Genomic DNA, 23,611 nt, shown 5'->3' on the forward strand with positions numbered 1-23,611 from the left:
AGAAACCATTCTATGATTCTTCTATGGTTTAATCCCAGGCTGAGAGCAGCATCCCAGGTACTCACTCATGTGCAAGCTTTGTTGCTGCTTTCCAGGAGATGCTACAAAACCTTTTGTCTCCACAACTGTAAATAAACTGGTAAATCTGTTTTAAAAATAGCATTTTGTAGCTCAGCACATGAATTTTTAATGCATCTTCTGCAAACCAGCTGGTCTTGGCAAGGGTCACAGTGTTTCCTAGGCATTTAACATAAAACTGTGCTTCAAAGCCACGTTATAGGGTCGTTGAAGAGTAATGTTTTACTTAACATCCTCATAACTGAATTATTTATAACTTCCCATGTTTTATTCATGATAAATATTAATACTAGTGTCTTTAAGAGTAGAGGTTATTGCTGCAGTTTTACCTATAAGAGGTGATATTATTGAAATAAAGGAACGGCAATGAATTCTGTAACCAGCAGAGCGAAGTCTGTGCCGGGGCTGTTCTCATTCACACCTCCCTCTTCTTATCAACCCTGTCAGCCACCCAAAACCCTCAGCACTGAGCATCTGTACGTTTGAAAGGAGTTTTCCTGCAGGCATCTGAAGCTGGTGTTACTTTTCCTCTCTTTTCTTTGTGCCGTTCTCATTAATTCTTGGATTTTTCTTTCCTGGGAAGAGTTCATTAACTTTGGTTGCAAGATGCTTGCCCTGCTCTGGATTGCCAAATAGCAGTCCTGAAATATTCTTCCTTCAGCTGACCTCCTGCAGGCACCCCCAGACCCCTCACTTTTTGAAGCATCCCTTGCCTCTTCTGAAGGAGAATTGCCTAGTGCAGGAGACACACACACACACACACACACACACACACACCCGGCCCCAGCAGCCTTCCCATATGTCTGAGTGCTTGGGGCCATAAGCAGTCTCATTTCTAGGCTGAATCTGGGTGAGTTGGGTAAATTACCATTCCACTGTTGGGCTCCATGAGAGAGAATATTTGCATTAGTTTTCGAAATGGAAGTAGAACCATAGAATGATTTGGATTGGAAAGGGCCTTTAAATGTCCTCTAATCCAGCCCCGCTGTGATAAGGAGGGACATCTTCAACTAGAGCAGGCTGTTCAGTGTCCTGTCCAACCTGGCCTGGAGTAGTTCCAGGGATGAGTAATCTACCATCTCTCTAAGCAACCTAGGCCAGTGTCATCACCCTCAGCATAAAAAGTTTCTTCCTTCTCTCCAATCTATATCTTCCTCTTCTAGTTTAAACCCATCACCCTTTGTCCTGTCACAACAGGCCCTGCTCAAAACTCTGTCTCCACCTTTCTTATGAGCCCTTTTAAGTACTGAGAGGCCAACAGAATATCTTTCTGGAGTCTTCTCTTCTCCAGAATGAACAACCCCAGCTCTCTCAGCCAGGCCTAACAACAGAGGGACTTTCAGCTCTCCCATCATTGCTGTGGCCTCATACAAACGGGTCCATGTGTGTCCTGTGCTGAGGCCTCCAGAGCTGGACCCGACTCTGTAGGTGAGGTCTTAGCAGAGTGGAGCAGAGGGACAGGATCCCCTCTCTCAACTTACTGTCCAAAGCATACTTTTACTAACTCTTCTTCCCACCTGGCTGGAGCATTGCCCAGACACCTCCCAGTCCCGTTCCCGTGAGTGCATCCCAAGGTGAGGCTGGCTGCTCATCCCACCTTCAGGGCTCCAAAACCTTCCCAACCCTACATCTGCGTGGGGCTGGTGCTTTGCTCCCTGATACTCCATCAGCTTAACAAATCTGCAGTCGGCGGGTTGAGAGCGGTGGCCGCGGGAGCAGCGCGGGTTAATGCAACACATATTTAATGTATGATTGCTAATGGCCATCTCCCATCTGCCCGCGCCCAACTGGAGTTTGCAGATGAATGATTAAGCTGCCCTGACACAGGCGCAGGCTGTTGGTAGCAGAGGAACATTCATTACACTCAGCGCACGTGGAAGCGGCCGAGGCTTTCTTGCTGGGGAGAGGGGAATTAGCGGGCTGGGGGCGCAGAGCAGGGGGCTCTCGGGGTTTATTCTGTATGGTAATGTGAGTGATCTTCCCACGGATGCAGTGCTAGAAATGAATCATGAGCTAAATAACCACCGGGATGTTTATTAGCTGCAGATACGTTTATTGCAGAGTCAACAGGCAGCACCTTCCAATTAATTAATAGTAATAATTACTGTATTATTTATGTCGCTCTAACAGCACGCCAGAGTCTTGCCACACAACAGCTACAGCTGTGGCTGTGCCGAAGTGGGATGGGCTGTGTTCATCCTGCGTGGGCATGCTGAGCTTTGTCATTTGCTGTCGGGTGGTCTCAACCCCAAAAGCCTCCATTTGAGGAGCTGCTGAGCTCTTGGCAGCTGTTCCTTCTATCCACTGAAGCCTGTTGCTCCACAGCATGTGGATGGGATCGTTCCTTCCACAGCACTGGAAGGCAGAGTATGCAATGGGCTTGAGCACCTGCCAAATGGAGGTGGGAAGCAACAGTTGCAGGTTTTACCAGTTATCTGGGAGCTATTTTGGTCAAGGTATTTAAGCAAAAGGGATTTTTTAAGTCAAACTGCACATCAGAAAGGATTTTTCCAGCAGATAAGAAACTGGCAGCAACAGGAAGGAGAGACATCTCTTTTCTGATACAAGCTTGGATGCAAAGCCTGCTGAAGCTGAGAGTGACCTCCCATACGTGACAGTGCAGTGTTTGCCTCACTGCCTCCATAGACCTTGCTGTGGAGCATGTGGGTCGTAGAGCACCATCTCCTGTCTTGGTTGAGTCAGTCAGTTCAATGTACAGAGGCAGACACACAGCAAGACCTTACCACAGACATACAACAAGACTTTGCCATTTGTATTGTTACTCAGTGCAGGAGATAGGCTGCAAATCAGCCTCCTGTTCTTGCATTGCAGCCCCAGCCAGCTGAGGTGTTTCTAGGGTATGTGAAGTTATTGACAATGGATTTCTCTTCACATGTGAATGTTTTTGTCTCTCTTTTTGTCTTCCAGCGATGTCTGACTTCCACATCCACCCTCAGAATGCAGTGGTGGAGGAAGGTGGCGTGGCAAGATTCCAGTGCCAGATCCATGGCTTGCCTGAGCCAGTCATCCTCTGGCAAAAGAACAGCATGCCAGTCAATACAGACAACGAAAGGTAGGACACCTCCAAGCCATGTGCTATTTTCCTTTCTCCAAAAGGTGACCAGGCGTGCTATTGCTCTCACAGCTGTGCTAGGACATGGCTAAATTGGGCTGGGGGTTGCCCAGGGAGGTGGTGGATTTGCTGTCCCTGGAGGTGTTCCAAGAAAAGCCTGGATGAGGCACTTAGTGCCATAGACTGGTGCATTGGCCAGGGCTGGGTGATAGATTGGACTGGATGAGCTTGGAGGTCTCTTCCAACCTAGCTGATTGTGTGATTCTATGACCAGCATTACTGCCATGGAATGTTCTTTCAGTTAATGTTGTGGATTGTCTGGGCTCCTGCTGGCCAGACACTGTGGGAATTCTGCCTCTCCCAAGACAGCTAGATGAACCTTGCTGGCTGAATTTGGAGGGAGCAACCTCCTCTGTCAGGATCAGCCCTCCTCCCTTGGGCTCTGTGGTAAAGGGTTGGACTTGATGATCTGTGAGGTCTCTTCCAGCCTTGGTGATACTCTGTGTGTGTATGTGTGTGTGTGTGTGACTTTCAAGCACAAAGAGCCTATCTAGCAACCCTGGCAGGGCTGAGGTATCTTTGGCATTCATCATCCCTCTGTGGTTCCATTTTGTGCAGCTCTTTCCAAGTCAGGTCCATGATTTAGGATCTTCCATGTGGGTCTGGTACTCCTGCAAACACTGAATTATACCGTGGCCAACAGACTTGCCTTCCCGAGTGGACTCTCCTGTATGTGGTGACAGGGAAGCTCTACAGAGCTGCCGTTTCCCATTCCCCTCCTGAAGAGAAGTTGCAGCTGCCTCTCATCCCCAGCCTAGACCTGGGCCGGCACGTCCTCGCTTCCTGTGTTTGACAGGCTGCTCTCCTCGTGTCGGAAACATCCTTCATCACGGTTTGATCCTCCAAGCAGTGGTGGGGCCTGGCAGAGGACAGGTGGCAGGAAACATGTGCTCTGTGCCAGCAGCCTCCAGCAGTCCCAGCTGTGGCCCAGGAGCCGCACAGCCGATGCGGGAGACAATCGGTCAGAGCACACCTCGCTGGCGCGCTGACGTCTGTGCGTGGGGAGCAGGCGAAACCAGGAAGCTGTAAATATTCTCCTGAAAGTCTCTATTCTTAAAAATGTCAGTTCAGCAGCAGAATGTGCTTGGGCTCTTCGGAGGCAGGAGAAAACATGAGGGCTGGAACAATGCTTGACCTTTTCAGCGTTACGGTGAACTTACGGTAGAAGGACCCAGGAGGCCCAACCGTGCTGCGGGAAACTGCAACTGTCAGGTTTTGTTTTTCCTCACGTTTTTCATCTGAGCTTTTTTTTTTAGCTCAGCACAGGGATGATTTGTTAAGCTTGATCTCTTCTGAAGGCTCCTTATTCACACAAGTGCTAAACTGGGGATATTGTAGAGCAGGATGACTGGTCCAAGGTGGTATCACAGAATGATAGAGGTTGGAAAGGACCTGTGGAGATAATCTGGTCCAACTCCCCTGCTGGAGCAGATTCACCTACAGCAGGTTGCACAGGATGGCATCCAGGTGACTTCTGAATGACTCCAGAGATGGAGACTCCCATTACTTGTCTGAGCAGCTTGTTCCAGTGCTCTGCCACCCTCAAAGTAAAGTTCCTCTTTGTGTTTAGATGGAACTTCCAGTGTTCAAGTTTGTGCCAGGTACCTCTTATCCTGCTGCTGGGCACCACTAAAAAAAGGCTGGCCCTGTCAGCAAAAGTAAGGGGTGCAGAAGTGGGCCTGATGTCTTATGTGCATCCTGATGAGATCTTGCAGGGCAGGTGAAATTCTCCTGAAGTCCCTCATGCATTACTGCCCCTTTCCATTTGAGCTTGGCTCACACATGTGGAGATGGTTAGAGATGTGGTTGAGTGTCACCGTTCAGAACTTGTGGCTGAGATGCTCTAAGACTGCCTCAAGCCACACTCATCCCTACTGTTTCTCCACTGGTGCAGGGAGCTTGGCCAAGTCTTGGAGATTCACAGAATCACAGAAGTGTTTTGGTTGGAAAAGATGTTTACGATCCTTGAGTCCAACCATTAACCCAGCACTGCCAGGCCATCGCTAAACCATGTCCCTCAGCACCACATCTATACAGTTTTTCAGTCCCTGCAGTGATACTGACTCCACTGCTTCTCTGTGCAGCCAGTTCCAGGCCCTCGACAGCCCTTTTGGGGAAGAAACTGAAGACCATGGGCTAGGAGCAGTTTTGCCTATGTTCGGTGCCCTGATTTTGAACAGATCTGGCATTTTATACAATCATAGAATGGTTTAGGTTGGAAAGAACCTCAAAGATCATCCAGTTCCAACCCCCTGCTATAGGCAGGGACACCTCTCAATAGAACAAGTCACTCAAGGCCTCATCCAACCTGGCCTTGAACACCTCCAGGGAGGGAGCAGCCACAACCTGCCTGGGCAACCTGTGCCAGTGTCTCACCACCCTCACTGGAAAGAACTTTTTCCTAACATCTAGTTTAAATCTCCCCTCTGCCAGTTTAAACCCATTACTCCTCATCCAGTCACTAAAGAACCTTGCAAATAGTCCCTCCCCAGCCTTCCTGTAGGTCCCCTTCAGATACTGGAAGGCTACTACAAGGTCTCCTTGAAGCCTTCTCTTCTCCAGGCTGAAGAGCCCCAACTCCAGTAGCCTGTCCTCAGAGGAGAGGTGCTGCAGCCCTCTGATTGTGATCTCCTCTGGACTTGCTCCAACAGTTTGATGTCCTTCTTTTGCAGGAGTAAAGTTAGCAGGGAAGGTTTTTGTTGTCAGCTGTGTGGATTAATCTCTGACAGCAAGAGTCCTGGGTGATGCAGGTTGCTTCTCCCCCTGGATTGGATCTCCACATTCATCACGCCGGGTGCATTTCTGCCTATAAAGTGTCTATAAATTTGTATGCCGAGCCTGGCGCTCGCAGCCTTTGAAGGCAGAATAATAGCTTTGGAATTGATTCTTTTAATGCTGTGGGCAGATTGTTAACAAAAATGAAGGCTGCTTCTCCTGGTATATAATTCATCCAAAACAATGGGCATTCGAAAGTCCCAGAGAGATTGCAATCAACTTGGGGACGTGCAGAAACTGATTGCTGTCACGCTGCAGCCGCCGCCGAGCCACACGCTCGGAAGCCAGCGCGGGGAGTGGGCTATAGGCACTTAAGCATATGCTGATAGGGGGAAGAGATATTCTTCATCTTCCAGAAGGAAATGGATTATTAACTCATCACAGAGTAATGACTTGCAGCCAGCCAACTTAAACAGGGGGTTGCTGAGCAACCCCTAATGTATGTATACAAATATGTGTGCGTGCAGGCCCAGTTTAAATGGCTTTAAATGTACCTGTGTCTTAAACACAGGGAATGTTTGTCGGCATTTATGCAGGCTCCCACTCACCCTCTGTTTTAAACACACCTCTCATACAGTCACAGAACTGATTTGGTTGAAAAAGACCTTTAAGAGTATAACCATTAACCCAGCACTTCCAGGTCACTACTCAGCTGTGTCCCTCAGCACCGCAACTACACAGCTCTGAAACCTCTCCAGGTATGAGGATTCCACCTCTGCCCTGGGCAGCCTGTTCTAGGACTTGGAAACCCTTTCTGGGGGGAAAAATGGTATTGATATCCAACCTAAACCTGCCCTGGTGCAACGTGAGGCCATTTGCTCTTGTCCTCTCACTTGTTTATTGGGAGAAGCAGCCTACTCCCAGCCTGCTCCAGCCTCCTTTCCAGGGAGTTGTAGAGAGCAAGGTCTGCCCATAGCCTTCTTTCCTCTAGACTCAACAACTTCCATTTCCTCAGATGCTCCTCAGGAGACTTGTGCTCTAGACCTTTCATCATTGCCCTTCTTTGGACATGCTCCAGCACCTCAGTGTCTTTCTTGTAGCGAGAGGCTCCAAACTGAATACAGTGTTTGTGATGCAATCCCACTAGTGCCAAGTACAGGGGGCCTATCACTGCATTAGTGCTGCTGGCCACACAGTTGCTGATATGGGCCAGCTGGTCTTCTTGGTCACTTGGGCACATGCTGGCTCATAATCAGGTGGCTGTTGACCAACACCTTTAGGTCTTTTTGCACTGGGCAACTTTCCAGCCCCTCTGCCCCACTATTCCCCACATTTGAGGTTTTAAGCTCATATGAGTGAAAGTCCTTGATCAGGGAACATGGAGCAGATACTTCTTCTGATGCTTGTCCATGGTCACTGTGCTTCAGTTAATGAGTGGTAACTCCCACATCTCCTGTGTTCACATGCAAATGCACTGCCAAAGCTTTTCCACAGGTTAAATATAAAGCATCCACTTCGTAGCCTTCTGCATCCTTTCTCAAAGGATTCATCAGAATCATAGAATCAACCAGGTTGGAAGAGACCTCCAAGCTCATCCAGTCCAACCTATCCCCCAGCCCCAGCTAGTCAACTAGACCATGGCGCTAAGTGCCTCATCCAGTCTTTTCTTGAACACCTCCAGGGACGCTGCCTCCACCACCTCCCTGGGCAGCCCATTCCAATGCCAATCACTCTCTCTGCCAACAACTTCCTCCTGACATCCAGCCTATACTTTCCCCAGCACAACTTGAGACTGTGTCCTCTTGTTCTGTTGCTGGTTGCCATGATCCCCTGCAAAGGAAGACCAGAGGATCAGTCATCCAAAAAAACAAAGAACTGTTGCAGTGGTGAGCATGAGCTCAGTGTGTCAGGGTCTACATCAGTGGGGTGGCATTGGTGCCTCTGCAGTGGGGTGTGGGGAGCCAGCCTCTTTTCTCATCATGTCCCACTTTGCAAGTTCTTGTTTCTGCATTTCTGCTCCCACAGGTACACACTGCTTCCAAAGGGAGTCCTGCAGATCACGGGACTGAGGGCAGAAGACAGTGGGATTTTTCACTGCGTTGCCACCAATATTGCTAACGTGAAGTTCAGCCGGGAGGCCAGACTCACCGTGTCAGGTTAGTACCAGCAAACTCTGTCCTGACTGTCCTCCTGTCTCCTTCCTGCTGCTGTTCCTGACCAGGACAGTTGAAGAGAGCTTCCAGATAACTGCACTGAGAAGTGTTCCTCTGTCCAGCCATCACACCTTTCTTCTTCTGGATTGTTATTAGTTCCTGCCAGATCAGACCACTTGATAGCAGATGAATCTGTCTCTTTGTCTGTAAATTAACACCAGTCTCTGGGCAGAGGGAGGACAGTGAGAAAATGAGTTACAGCAGCTTTATATTGAATGAATTCTTTTGGAAATGGGGAAGATTCATCATTTCCTTATGAGACTGCCCACTCTGGAAGTAACTGCAGCACGTGGGGTGATCAGTTATTTATCTAATGGGGCAGTTGTCTTCTCTAGGCTGTTAGCATTGCATTGAGACTGAAGGGGGCTAACCTTTCTTTGGAAGACAACAAGGAGAAGCCCTGAGCATCCCAGGCTGAATTTTGACTTGGTTCACCATCCACGTTTGAAGTCAATAGCTGAAAGAGGTATTTACCTCTGAGAGCTTTGTTTGAAGAAATTATGGTGCCTTATGGTCTCCTCCACCATAATGAAAAAAGACCCAAATCTGGTTTCATGCTGCTTGATTTCATGCTCCCAGAGGTAGCTGGTGAAGCTGTGGTGAAACTTTAAAGGCAAAACAAAGCAAGCCACTTCCACACTTTGCATGTGCATGTGTTTGGCCTCTTTGTGAACACACACAAAGTGGCATGTGGAAGTGATGACCTTGGGCAGTGTGAAGCTTCCATAGGGTGCAAATATGCTACCACAGGTCCATAGCCATGCTGCCTTCCACTGACCTGCCCATTGCCCATCCTCTGTTAGCTGTCCATGTGGGACCCAAGCTGATCTCTTGGAGCCCCTTGGAGCAGTAACTCACCAGTTTCAAAACCTGATGGCAGATTGTCATCTTCTAGGTAGGCTTTCATTGTCAGTCTTTTTAATTTAAAACACTTTCAGCTTCAGAAGTCTCCCCTGATGATTCAGCTGCTCCTAGCATGAAGGAAGTGGGAAGTATTAAGTCAAATCATACAACTCAGCCTGATCAAGCAGCCAGGAGTGAATAACACCTTGGTGCTTTCTCTGTAGAAAAGTCTTAGATATGCACAACTCCATGTGTGGAAACAGGAGAGCATTTTTCTCCTGAAGTTGAGAGCATTTGTGGGTTACCTTCAGAAAAGATCAGAGTGCTAAAGAGGTGCTCACCTGCAAATTGTGAATACATCCATCTGGCAGGGGAGCCTCTGAGATATGGGACTCCGTACAGGTCAAAACCCTTCTGAGATGGTGGATAGCCACTGTGGTCCCCTGTCATAGCAGTGGTAATGGATCTATAGCTCCGAATTCCCTGTGGAAATGGAGATTACAGCTGTGGAGACCAGAGGCAAGGGATACCTGCACAGGGCCAGCTGGGTGTGTGATTCTCTCTGAGCTTTTCTGTATGCAGCAGAAGGCCTTTACCCTGTGAGCTGTGATCCTCCTGTCCATTGTATAGTTGTTGGTACTTGGTGGTGGGAGGCTTGCCAGTGTACATTGGTATGCCACATCCTGTCTTCCTCCCCCAGGATCGCTGCCTGGCCACTGCTTCTGGAGTAGAAGACTCCACACCTGTATCAAGTGTCAGATTAGCCTCTGGTGCCTCTCAATAAAGCAGCAGGTCTGAAATTGGGTGAAGCTGAGGGAAGAGTGATGTTGTGTTTATCAACTCTGATGGGGAAAGCAAGCAGGTTAACTGGTTCTGAGGGACCTGAGAGCCTTTGATGCCTGTCACACTTCTGTTTTCTTGATCTATGTGAACAGTAGCCGCATGGAGGGGAAAAAGAACAGTAAATTGTCGAGGTGGTGAAGTTCTTTGTGTCAGTGTATCCGTCTGAGTTGCTATTGCTCTCAGGGCAGAAAGTGCTAGCTGTTCTCATCTGCCCATCTCTCATTTCAGATGGATATTTTCCAGGCTTCCTGCCTGTGAAGGGTTTGTGGTTTCTCTCTTCCTTAAAGCAGCTGGATGATGAATACAGGCACCGTGTGCAAGTGTCTGTTGAAGGGCTTGGACTGTGCTTTGGTGACTATGTGTCAGCAGAGCTGCCGCCATGGGATGTTTCCATGCTCTTAGCCCATGGAAAAGCCATTGCACTGGGTAAAACCTTGGAAAAAGATTTATTCTCTGTGATATTAACCAAAATCACACAAATACCTGTTGGATCAGGACAGTGGGTACGTGCCCAGGCTTTGGCACACCAGCAGAGACTGTGGTGTGCCACAGAGGTAGCACAGGAACGTTGCTTCGCTGGTGTGTGTGTTGTGTCAGTCAATACTGGCGTAACCTGAGGGAGCTGTGCACATGTCAACAGGCACGAAGCAGTGATCTTGCAAATCTTCCCATTTCCTCCCTCTTATGGTGAGGGATAAAGGGAGTGTTGCTTCACTGCTTTTTGTTGTGGCAGGAGAGCTCACTCTCTTCTTAGCAGGACAGCGGCTTCAACCATTGCTTCACCCACAGAGCAGCACTGTGACTGCCTCACCAAGGTTTCCAAAGTGAGCCCTGGTAGGGAGAAGATGAAGATGAACTCTGGGAACCCCTGTCCTGCAGGACAATGCCACAGCCCGGTTGGAGAGGAAGAGGAGGGTGGCTGCCTGTGGGGATGAAGGAGCCCACTCACAGCACTTTCCTTCCTCTCCCTGGCAGCGAGCAGCAGGGATATGTCTTCCAGCCCTCCCGATTGATTATTTTCAAGTGCCTGCTTAGCAGAGATGCTCCCGAGGGGCTGCCTCCCTCTCTGTACTGACACCTTTCCAGCATGAGCTGCAGCTCTCTCTGCTGCTGTCCTTTTGATCAAGATCTAACAGCCTGGGCCAGCCATGCTGCTAGAGTGCCTGTCACTGCTGGTGGTGCCAGAGACCTCCCTGTTCTCACCATGACTGCTACTGGCAGGGTCTCTGGGGACCATGTGCATCATTAGAGCCTTTTTCTCTTTCAAAATACATCCCCTCCTGCATTGCCCTGAACCCTGTTGTTCTCCAGCAGCATTTGCCTGCTGCATGTCCCTCATTTTGTCACTCCTTCCTTCCTGATTCTGCATAAAAGAGCTCTTCTGGTCGAAGAGGGAAACCGCCTCCTTGATGGTCAGGCACAACCAGCCTCTTTGCGGGGTGCCGGTGCCTAATGACCGTGTCTATGCTGGGTCAGCATCCTTTCTGGCTCTGGAGCTGGCACTGCAGTGGGCACTGGGCTCAGTGGGAAAACTGTGGGACCATTATGTGGCCTTTGGAGTCTCCCTGTCTGGAGATATTCTGGATGAGATTCTGTGTGATCTGATATAGATGATTTTGCAGTGGCAGGGGCCGGTTGGAATGGACGAGCTTTTGAGGTCCCTTCCAGCCCCTAACCTTCTGTGAGTCTGTGAAGGTGATGCCCAGCAGTGGAAATGCCACTTCCAGAGATGAGCAGGTTTTGGCCATACTCAGAGAGCTAAGCCAAACTCAAAAACCTGAGTATCTATTCAGGACTCAGAGTTTAAATCAAAGGAGTGTGATACTGTAAATGTTTTTTTGGTCTGAACAGTATGTATTATAAATTCTACTTTGTTCTCAGCTCCCATTTACTGATACTCTTGGGTGACCTTGGGCAAGTCATTTCATTTCTCTGTGTTTTGAAATATTGAAACCACTATATAATATGATGATAATGTGGTATTATTCTAAGCGTGAACATTTAGTATTGTGACTTAGAACAATAAATCCACATGGGTTTTAAAGTCACTTGGAGGTACTGAGGGGGGGAAGGGATTGTTTTTCAGATCTCTGGGGGTTAACCAGCCGGTCATATGAATTTATTGTGCATTCTGGTTCTCATCAAAAAAAATCTGCATTTTATGGCTTGCAGTGAAAGGCATTCAGTGAGAAAGTCAGCTCTTAAGTCACACTGACATGGTGATTTTTCTTGGATTTTGGCCATTTAGACACAACCTCACGGTCGCTTTATCACTCCCCACTTAGCCCCTGCAGGAGCGATTACCAAACGAGCTGCTCTGATCTGTGCTTGCCCTTGGACCGCTGTGAAATCCCTCTGCTAACGCTCTGACTTCAGCCCCTGAGCTGCTGTGAAAGGGTAGCACTAAAAACTGCAGGAAGGAAAGACATTTGTCTCTTGGAGCAGAGCCCTTGCAGATGTGGATTTGCAGTGGCTCACTTCTCTTTAACAAGCTTCTTGGACATCGGAAAGTCTACACACAGGAGTCAGTGTGAGATGGTCCCTGCAGCAAAGCCCAGACTATGACAGAGCACAGCTCTCCCTCTGACCCTCTCCTGCCTGGGGGGCAGGTAACCAGCCCAAGTATTTCTCTCCACAGGTATACAGAGCATTTTTGCCAGCAGCAGCTGTCAGATTGTTGAAATTCCTTAAACACTGCTCGACCCTGGCATTTCTGGAGCGTAACCCAGCTCTCGTCCAAAATGGGGAGAAGACTAATGCAGAGATTACCACTGCTCCTGTTTGCTGATGGGCATCTGAGAGTATTTCCTCCTTTGCCTTCTCTCCTGCTCCAAACAAATGGGAGCGAAGACTGAAGGGACCTTTGGCCCAGGGATAAGGCACTTTTGGGGGACTCAGGAGATGCAGGTTCAGCTGTGATGTACCTGACACAGCATGGTGGTTTTGTCCCACGCTCTCCTCCTGTTTGCTGAAATGTGGTTTCTTTTGCTTGTCCTGTGCCTGTCTGGCATCCAGAGTCCTTATGCCAGGGCTCTATGTTATTATGAGTCTGTCCATCATCTTCTATGGTGGGTTTCATTCATGGTTGCTGCCACTTGGTGCTACTGTAGTGCAAATAAATGATTCATGATTGCATCGTGAGCAATGATCGTAACATGATTCTATCAGACCAATAGGATGCATCCTCTCCCTGCACCCAGTTACACCAGAGTGGGCCAGAACAGGGGTGCTATAAAAGGCAGGGAAATGACCACCCTGTGGGCTGCAGTCACCAGAGGAGATTCCTTGGATTGCCTTTCACAATAATCCCCATCAGAAGTCAGAGACTGGCATCTCCATCACTCTGTGTCTCAGTACAGGGCTTCTGGGGCAAATGACACCAGCAGCAAGAGAGGATGCTTGTAGAGAGGTGCATTTAGACATTGCAGACTGCATGGCTTACTCTATGGCTTGAGATGCTGCAAGCAGCTCCTTTGTTTATTTGCCTTCCTGTCCTGCAGCTTGCATCCTCCCTACGTGCCATGTTTTTCCTGCACATTTGCTCGCTGCACCTCATGGTGTGGTTCCTTCTTTGTGCTGCCTGCGTCCAGGTGTTAACAGGGTTGCTTATGGCTGGGCTGGCTGGCTGAGGAGTTTTTCTCAGGAGCATCACTGCACAAACTGAAAACACGTTCAGACGACGTGGCTGTCACGCAAACATCGTGCTCCTTGTGCTTCATAGACATCTCAGATTTACTGAGGATTGCATCAGCCACATCGCTGATATGTAGAGAATGCATGAAGGCCTTGGTGTTTCCACTCAACAAGAGAGGTTCCCATGCCCTCTGACACTGATTCTGTCCTTGTAGGCTCCCACTCCACCGTTTACAAGGACCCCATGATTCTCGTCGGTCCAGAGAACCTCACGCTCACCGTGCACCAGACAGCTGTGCTGGAGTGCATTGCAACAGGCAACCCCCGGCCCATCGTCTCCTGGAGCCGCCTAGGTAAGCCCTGGCTGGTGACTGGGATTTCTTCCTTCCTTCCATTGTCATTTCCTTCTCCTCTCCACTGACATTTCCTTCTCTCCATTGCCATCCTGCAGGAAATCAGGTGCCACTGACAATTTGATGTAACAAGTGATCCAGGCTTTCCCTTCCTGCTGAAGTTTATTGTAGGCTTGAAGCACTTTTTAGCCTCATGTCTACTGATAATACTGTGATACTTTGTTTTATTTCCCTTCTGTTTTCATCTGTTAGAGAAGTGGGTTGGTTAAGCCTGCAGATGTTCCATGGAAGGTGGTAATTTTATCTTTCCTTGAGAGACAGCATCAGCTCCATCATCAACATACCACTCTTGGCCCAGAGAAGCAGAATCATACACAGATATATCGTTCATGTAAGACAGACTCGAGAGAAGTTCACTGCCTGTTCAGGGAGTCTGGGGTGGGGGGGGAACAACAAAACAAAAGACTGAGGTGAAGAGAGTGTTTAAAGTAGCTTGTTGGAAGCTGTGGAAGAGCAGCTGCTTGCTGCTGGGGTCTGTGGTATTTGTTTTAATTGGTGTAGAAACCAAAGGTAGTGTCTGATGTCATCATCTGAGTGAAGAAGAGCAAAGCTCTGTCTTTGTCCCAGTCTGAAAGCAAAGAGTGGCTTAGGTTCTAACTTTAACTCAGAAACTGTCTTGCTCGGAGCAACGCTTCCATGGCCACACAAAAGTCTTTGCTGAGCAAAGAGTCGATGGCTTTTAACTTGTAACTTCACGTCTGCATGCTGTGGGGTTGGGTTCAGTTAGTATTTCCCAAGCCCTTGTGGTCTGTGAGGTCACATAATTTTGGGATGCTAATCCCTGCTGAGTCCTCCAAGGTGGCTGTGAAGCACAAACAGGGATAATCCTGTCTTGTGCTGCTCTGCTGGATGTGGGACTTCACCCCTGTAGCGGTCTGAGGGTCAGGGTCCAGCTCATGGGAAGGGAGACTTCTCACTCCAAAGCTGTCTGCCATGGGATGAGGACATGGATCCAGCATCGATCACTCAGTTTCTCCATGTTTGCCTTCCTACTCACATCCTCTGGTGGCTTGTAAAATCAGCTTGTGTCTGCCCCTAGCTGTTTTATCTCCAGAGCCATAACCATCAGATTGATGCTGCTTTTAAAATTCCCCAGGTAGGCTGTATCACTGTTTTGGTTCTCTTGGACACAAGGCAGCACTATGTTAGTGATCAGCTATAATAAACTACTTTATAATTGCCTTAATTATAAGTGCTTATTACCTTCTTCAAAACACTTGTCTCTATAGAGGAGTGCAATAATGAAGATGTAATAGCTTGGCATGATGTTTGTCTGGATGGTCTGAGCTCAGTGTTACCTTCCACCAAAAATAAATACCCTCTCCATGCTGCATTGTAGCACAGCAGCAGAGCTGGAGCTAGTGAATGGGAAAGAGATCCTGTTATTTCCCCTCCCTTTCAGCAGGAGTGTTTCCTGGCCAGAGCATCACAGGATCTTGTTTAGGATTACACGATCTTGACAGTGATGTGGTGTGCAGGCTCTTGGATGAGTTGGGGGGTTTGTCATCTCTTTGTGGTGTGCAGGCTCTTGGATAAGTTGGGGAGTTTGTCATCTCTTTGTAGCCACTTTGGAAGCACTTTCTTGTCTGTGTCAGTGGGATCAGAAGGAGGGAGAGGGGTCCATGCTGGATGGGGAGGTCCTCTGAGCATCTGTCATCTGTGCATGTGGCCTCCTCTTGTGTGAAGGCTTTCTTCCTGAAGTTCCTTGGACAGAGCTGGTGTAGCTTAACCAGTTAACTTACAGAATCATGGAGCTGTTTGGGTTGGAAAAGACCTCTAAGATCATCAAGTCCAACCATCAACCTGAGACCACTTTGACCATTAAACAGTGTCCCAAAGTACGATGCCCATACATTTCTTGGACACATCCAGGGACAGTGACTCCACCAGCTCCCTGGGCAGCCTGTTCCAGTGCCTGACTACTCTTTCAGGAAAGCAGTTTTTCCTCATATCCAATCTAAACCTCCCTTAGCACAATTACAGGCCATTTCCTCTCAATCTACCACCTGATACTAGGGAGAAGAGACCAACGCCCACCTCACTCCAGCCTCTTTTCAGGCAGTTGTAGAGAGCAGTGAGGTCTCCCTTAGCTTCCTTTTCTTCAGGCTAAACAAACTCAGTTCCCTCAGCCACTCCTCATAAGACCTGTTCTCTAGATCTTTCATCAGCTTTATTGCCCAAAATTTACTCAACTTGCAAAAAAACCTCTTTCAATCCACTGCCAGAAACAAAACAATCCATGCCCCCAAAGTCTTGGAGAGCGCAGCTGATGTAGCAACAAGAAGAAGTCAGTTGTAGGCGAACACCTTTCTTGCCTGTTCCAAGGAAGGAGTTTTCATGGCCTTGTCGTTGTGTCAGGTCCTTGCTGCCGTTTTTGCTGTCTCTCTGGACCCCATTGCTCAGAGGTTCGATGGTGTGGCCTTTCTTCTGTCAGAAAGGAGCGAAAGGGCAGTTTTGCTCTCACGGCTTTCTGGCACAGGGGAAAGCAAGCCATAAAAGCAAGGCTGGCACAGTTTGCTTTGGCTGTGCCGGTTTGCAGGGGCAAAGGCTTGGAGGAAATCATTCACATTCCGGGCCAGGTTTTGAGCGCCACGCAATCAATTTTGAATTTAATTTCCTTGGGAATATGTCATAGCCCCCTGACCACAAGCAGAATTCCTGTGTCTCACCCTGCATGAAATGTCAACATTCATTAGAGAGCAGGCTCTGAGAGAAATGTAAAATCATTAAGGGTTTGTTCAGGGGAGATAGGGCTGTTCCTTTCAGAGCTACGCGCTTCAGCCTCGGACCCGTATGCGCGCACAAATGAATATCCTGGGCACTTACTGCAAAGCCTTTTGAGTGAATGACCATTTTAATGTATCCTTACCCTTTAAGTGACAGGCCACTGAGCTGGCCTCCATAAAAGGTACCAAGGCAGAATAATAAACTATTTAGAGAGATAGAGAAAAGTGAGGCAAGAGAGAAAAGACAGCGATTATCTGATAGCGTTATACAGAAGTTGTCAGAAAGGGTTGCACAATGGGAAGGAAATTACTAAAGAGGGGGCCATTCAAGAAGTAAACTATACAACAATTGTAGGAGCCAATTAATTGGTAACTTATTGGACACAGAAGCTTGCAATAGATGGCTGACTGGTTGACAGGAGCACCGTTCCTGTAAGTGTTTAGAAATAATAGAGTAAATTTCACCACTTCACATACTGAATAGTCAACTGTTGCAATGTACTCTAAATATGCTAATCCACAGCGCCTGGTGTCGGCCAGAGCAGGAGACCCATGTGTCTAAAAAGTGGAAGGCTACTATGGCACAATACAAAGAATTCACAAAAGACCTAAATGATCAACATTAGAAAGTTGTTACTTTCTTTCTACTTGCTACTTATGAAAGAAAGGCGGCCGTGTTGTTGCATATTCATATCGCCTGGCACGTTTTAACGGGCCTCTGTAATTGGTGCCGGTGTGCCAATCACTCCCTTAGCAGGCAGAGAAAGGACTCCAGAAAGCATCACATAACACCTTGGAGAAATAAATAATCCAGCTTCCAAAGCGCCGGCGGCTTTCATCCCAGCTTCACCCCACTGGGGAGCCTGGAAGCCTCTGGTTACCCATAGCTGGACCATCTTTTGGCAGCGCCACTCACTATTAATTGGTTGTTCCACCGCTATTGGTGACTAGCTGAACCTTCCCCTTCTTCCCTCTCCAATCAAGAATCAAGAGAGAGAATCTGTCATGTGTTTCCACCCTGACTGGGGTGTTTTCAGCCCTTAAATTTTTTGCTTTTGACTTCATAAAAAGAAGCAGAAGGTCATGTTAAATCATCTTCTGGCGAGGTGCTAGAGCAGGTCGCCCAAAGAAGCTGTGGAGGCTCCAAACTAGAGAGCATTTACAGCCAGGTTGGATGGGGCCTTGGCAACTTGGTCTAGCAGGAGGTGTCCCTGCCCATGGCAGGGCGTTGGAACTAGATGATATTTAAGGTTCCTTCCAACTCAGACTATTCCATGATTCTATGATGTTTCCAGCCTGCATTGGTCCTGAGAGCTTTGGAAACTTGAGAAACAGTTTAGCTTTTGCAATCTTTCAGATCTCCTCCATGGTGAGATCATAGAATCAATCATAGAATGGTTTGGGTTGGAAGGGATCTCCAAAGGTCATCTAGTGCAACCCCTTTTGCAGTAAGCAGGGACATCCTTGGTGATGGCAAGTGACACTAGGAAGCTGGAGTTTCAGGCTTTGTATCCCTTGATCCAAGCCACTCTTCAGGTCTCTATGTAAGGCAAACAGGATTAAGTAGATAGGAGCCTTGGCAAAGCAGGTGTGAGGTGTCAGTCCCTCTGCACAGCACTTCTGCAAAGTGCTGAGCTTTAAGGATGTGAGGAATTTCTTGTGTAAACACTGTGTTATTTATATGTGTTGTCAGTGTTAATAAGTTGGAGTTGATATTAGCGGAAGACCTTCTAATTGGTGACAGGGCTGCTCAGATTGAGTGAGGCACAGCAGAGAAGGAAGGATGGAGCAGGCTAGGAAAGTAAAGATATTGGGGATCTGGGCTGATGAAAAGCTCAACATGAGGCAGCAACGTGCATGCACAGCCCAGACAGCCAACTGTGTCCTGGGCAGCAGCAAGAGAAATGTGGCCAGCAGGAGGGCAAGGGAGGTGATTCTCCCCCTTTACTCTGCTCTTGTGTGACCCCACCTGGAGTACTGTGTGAAGTTCTGGAATCCCCTACACAGGAAGGACACCAAACTGTTGGAGCGAGTCCAGAGGAGGGTCATGATGATGCTCAGAGGGCTGCATCAGCTGTACTATGAGGACAGGCTACAAGAGTTGGGGCTTTTCAGCCTGGAGAAGAGAAGGCTTCAAGGAGACCTTGTAGTGGCCTTCCAGTATCTGAAGGGGACCTACAGGAAAGCTGGAGAGGGACTATTTACAAGGTTCTTTAATGGCTGGATGAGTGTAATGGGTTTAAACTGGCAGAGGGGAGATTTAAACTAGATGTTAGGAAGAAGTTCTTTCCAGTGAGGGTGGTGAGACAATGGTACAGGTTGCCTAGGGAGGTTGTGGATGGTTAGATGGGGCCTTGAGCAACCTGTTCTAGTGGGAGATGTCCTTAGCCATGGTGGGGAGTTGGAACTGGATGATCTTTGAGGTCGCTTCCAGCCTAAACCATTCTATGATTCTGTGAGTCTATGATTTCTTTAGAAGCCCTTTTCAGAGCTTTTGGAAGGGAGGAGTTGAGTAAGAGTCACCTGGGATGATCTAGCACCACGGTCTTTGCTGGCTGTTAGATGTCATTGCATTCTTGGATTCAAATGGCAGATCCCCCAAGGTTTCTGAGTTTGGAAAGCTTTGTTCTTCAGGAAAATGAGAACTGCTTGGTTGACAGGAGATGTTTCTTTAGACCACCACACCTTTAATTAGTAGCTGGAACCAGAGAGATAACCGAGAGTGTATCAATGCTGGTATTCAGACTGTGTGGAGTATCTGCTGCAGGCTGGGTCCTTGCATGCTTAAATTATGTAGCAGGTTATAAATAATACAGTAAAACTCCTGACATTCAAGTCACGATTCTGTGGTATTTCTTAAGGCAATGATGTGATGAAGCATCCAGGTATGACCGCTTTGCATCTTTCACTGGTCTGGTCCCTCCCTCGAGAGAGAGAGAGATTTGATTTTTACGCCTGTTGTAAAGATGGACTTCCAAAAGGTCTAATTTAAAAGATGAAATCAAGTTCAATTTGAATTTAATTCAGACCTTTTTACACTTCGGTTCAAATGATGTTTGAAGGGAATGGTTCATTCTTATTGCTCATTAAATGTGGGACAGGTCATGTTTTACTGTCCTTTTTATGACTGAGCCGTTTACTGCTGCGGTGGCTTGGCCAGCTTGTGATCATTTAATCATTTAATGATGTTGTTTTGCTCTCTCTAAAAGACCTGAGCATTTTTCTTTGCAATGCAAATAATGACGTGGTCTGGCATTGCCTGCCTAATGAAGGAAGAAAAGCTTTCAGATTAAAATTTTCCTTTTACTGCCCACAACTTTGAGGCACAAGGCATAGAGCTCTTCTGCTCTTTTGGAGGACTCATGGGGGTGGTCAGGTGGGGAGATCACTGAGGTTGCTTCTTGCTTCTCTCTTGTCTGTAGGTTCTTTAACGTCCTCCATGAGCAAGAGAGGAACTAGATTTCTCTGTGCTCCCTTTAACTGCTCCTGCCCTGCCTTATCCCTCTGCTCAGACATCTTGATGCACGTTAGGGCTGACCTAGAGCTGCCTTTGGCAGACAAGTGTCTTAAAACACAAACCAATGAGACCATAAAAAGCAATAGCCTGATACTAATGTACACACTGTAATTAGAGATGGATGGGAATTTTGCAGTGAAAACTGGCTTTGTGGAGAAAAGGTGAATTCCTGGATACTTAAGCTATTTGATTTTGAAGACCTTTTGCAGAAACACAGATCTGTTTTTCAGGAACATCACTGCTCTCCTGCCAGCATATCTCAGACCTAGCACCAAGGATGAAGACAGCCCCTTTCCGATTGCCCTCCCAAGTCACAGCAGCTAGGCAGATCTAATCACCAGCTCAGAGCCTGGCTCCTTGGCCTTGAACTATTGTGTGTTCAGGAGCTAAGAAATTGAAAATCCAGTGTTCACATAGTTTCCTAAGCCATAAAATACAAGGGTTAGCAAGCAGAAAGACATGACTTCTGGCTCAGGAAATCCCCAAATCATAAATTACTGGCAGCTGGGAGAGTGTATCCAGAAACTAAAGCTAATTTTGTTCCCCGAGCATCTCTGTGTGGAGCAGTCTTTGAGTTGGTTGGATCTCTGATCAGTCTCACTTGGTTTAACTGTTCAGCTGAAAAGTGTCCTGGGCACGTCATCTTGATCTGAACGTGTGGCTGAAAGCTTTCACATTTCCTGTGATGGTACCTTGGTTTTCCAAGCAGCACGAAGTGTGGTTTTGGGCACACACCTGAAAGTCTTGGATTTCTCCAGAAGGCATTTCTGCTAAGAAGATCAAGCTAAAACACACTGACTTTACTTGGCAAATCCCAGTCATAGCACGTGGCACCGCTCCAGAAGTACTTGGATGGACCTTACTGAGGACTGTGCCCTGGAGAACCTGACTCAAGGGTCCAGTATGTGACTCTTACCTTTCTCCTTCTCCTTTCAGATGGTCGCCCCATTGGTGTGGAGGGGATCCAGGTGCTGGGGACAGGAAATCTGATGATCTCAGACCTCACCGTGCAGCATTCTGGCATCTACGTGTGCGCCGCCAACAAGCCTGGAACTCGCGTGCGAAGAACTGCGCAGGGCAGGCTCGTTGTGCAAGGTGAGCAAACGTGGGCCCTGGGGAGTGCTGATGCCCTCTGCACAGGCATTGAGTATTGCCTGAGAACTGTGATGGGTTAGACAGGTTCTGACTTTGCTTCTCTGATGACACCAAAGAACTTCTTTCCTCCACACGTGGTTTTCCTGGTGGGTGTGTGTCTCTCTGTCTCACATAGATCAGTGACAACCAAGCATCATTCAACTGAGGCCTTAGTTGTATGGGTTGCAGTGGTTTCCCACTCCATCACAGGCATCTGTTTGGGTTAACAGACACTACTTGTGGTCATACACGGGTACTGTTCTCATATTGGACCCCTCTGTGTGATAGGTACCAGTCCCAAAGTGATACTCAGGAGTAAGAATCACTCACAAGCTATTGCTGTCCATCTGAAATGGCATCAGTAAGCCTAAAACCATTACCAAAGCATCAGCAAGACTGTTTTCTTTGCAGTCAACTCTGTTTCTGAGCCTCTTGCTGCCATATGAGTAAAGCACCCTTTGGGGACCATGCCCAGGAGATGCAGGTCACTCCTCTTCCCTGTAGCAGCTGTCCTGAAATGCCACTTATGAAGGGTGATTCAGCCCAGAGCAGAAATCAGCACTCAAGAAAGCAAACAAATCCCCTCCACATGCTCCATGCAACCAGTCTCCATGGTGAGGGGAACCAGGCAAGTATTTCAGCAGGCAAACCCAGCTGGCAGTGTGCTCTGAATGGCAGTAATCCGCCCCTGATTACAGGCACTCACCTCCTCTTCAAGCTAGTCCACTTAAAGCATCTCGCACTCTCATCAGTTCACTCATTAACTATTGACTGATGATATCCTGAATCTAAAATTACACACCTCCTGCCGGAGCCAGCTAATTGAACCTTTCATGATGGGGATGGGGAAAGTGCCCTGCTCCAGCCCTGATGCTCACCTGACAGGTCCCAGGAGTCACTGGCGGTGATCTGGCACTGCACTGCTTGTGCAGCAGATGTGGTCCCTGAGTGAGGGCATCCCTCTTCCACTGTGCCTTGGGAGCAGCAGGGAGCAATGTAGAAAAGTACTTTACAGGGCTGCTGATGCCTCCTGACTCCTGTGGGCAGATATGAGAGGAGGTGAAGCAGCAATGGTTGCTCTTTGAGAAGGGCAACAAAGCTGGTGAAGGGTCTGGAGAACAGCCCTTGTGAGGAGTGGTTGAGGGAACTGGGGTTGTTTAGTCTGGAGAAGAGGAGGCTGAGTCAGGGAGGCTTTCTTGCTCTCTACAACTACTTGAAAGAGGGTTCGAGTAAGGCTGATATTGTCTTCTACTCCCTATTAACAAGTGTTAGAATGAGAGGAAATATCTTCAAGTTGCATCGGGGAGGTTTAGGTCGGATGTTGGGAGAAATGACTTCACCAGAAGGGTTCTGGAACACTGGAACAGGCTTCCTAGAGAGATGGTTGAATCTCCATTCCTGGAGGTGTTTAAAAAGCCACAGAGATGTGGTGCTGAGACACATGGTTTAGCACCAGACTTGGCAGAGTTAGGTAATGGTTGGAATCCATGATCTTAAAGGTCTTTTCCAACTGAAATGGTTCTGTGTTTCTATGAAAACTCACCATTTCTTTTGCTGTTGGTTCAGGCGAGCAGTGCAACAAGGGAACCTCCCAGCTGCTTGGGGTTAGGCACACCTATGAGTTCTCTTGTTGTGAAGCAACCTTGCTGTAATGATAGAAATCCACTAGAGCTGCTGCAGGACAGCTCTGCACATGGTCCACGTAGCAGAGGTCTGCTAAATCCAAATGCCAAGCTGATATCCATGAGGCAGGCAGGCAGAGCCAAGATAAGTTACTTGGAAAACCCATGAAGTTGTGAAAATACAGCTCTTGGACACTGTTGACTGCTCCTTTTGGCAACTGAGTAAGGGGTAGGGGTAAGGTAGAGCAACTTCTCATTGCTACAGATCAGCAGTTTTCAGTTTCTTTGGAGATTGGAACATCAGCTCCTGGGCAGCTGGGCTAGTGCTGGAGTTCATCTGGGGTGGAATCACTGTGGATTTTCATCTGGTGGACCAAGATGAGAATTTGTCCCTCAAGTGGTAATCAGAGAGCCAGTGGAGACCAGCCTCACTGTGGACAGGGGTTGGTTGCTCCTGTGTTCAGCATTGCTATCTACAACTACCTGAATGGACGTTGTGGAGAGGCTGGTGCTGGTCTCTTCTCACAGGTAATTGGAGACAGACCAAGGGGGAATGGCCTCAAGCTGAGACTAGGGAGGTTTAGATTGGGCATTAGGAAAAAGTTTTTCATGGAGAGAGTGGTCAGGCACTGGAATGAGCTGCCCAAGGAGGTGGTTGAGTCACCAATCCTGGCTGTGTTTAAGGGTGGTTTGGATGTGGTTTAAGGTGAATCTGGTAGAGTAGGGTTATAGTTTGGACTC

At 48.0% G+C, this 23,611-nt stretch overlaps 1 protein-coding gene across 2 annotated transcripts in view; it reads left to right on the forward strand.

Moving 5' to 3' along the window:
• IGDCC3 (immunoglobulin superfamily DCC subclass member 3) overlaps window positions 1-23,611 on the forward strand; it is a 121,459-nt gene that overhangs the window by 70,970 nt on the left and 26,878 nt on the right. For both annotated transcript variants that reach the window (XM_064157958.1, XM_064157957.1), the window contains exons 3-6: window positions 3,007-3,151; window positions 7,952-8,082; window positions 13,674-13,811; window positions 21,051-21,209. In XM_064157958.1, the coding sequence (XP_064014028.1) occupies window positions 3,007-3,151; window positions 7,952-8,082; window positions 13,674-13,811; window positions 21,051-21,209 (573 nt within the window). The remainder of the gene's footprint in view (window positions 1-3,006; window positions 3,152-7,951; window positions 8,083-13,673; window positions 13,812-21,050; window positions 21,210-23,611) is intronic.

This window comes from Pogoniulus pusillus, chromosome 17, assembly GCF_015220805.1.
Source record: "Pogoniulus pusillus isolate bPogPus1 chromosome 17, bPogPus1.pri, whole genome shotgun sequence".
NCBI lineage: Eukaryota > Metazoa > Chordata > Aves > Piciformes > Lybiidae > Pogoniulus > Pogoniulus pusillus.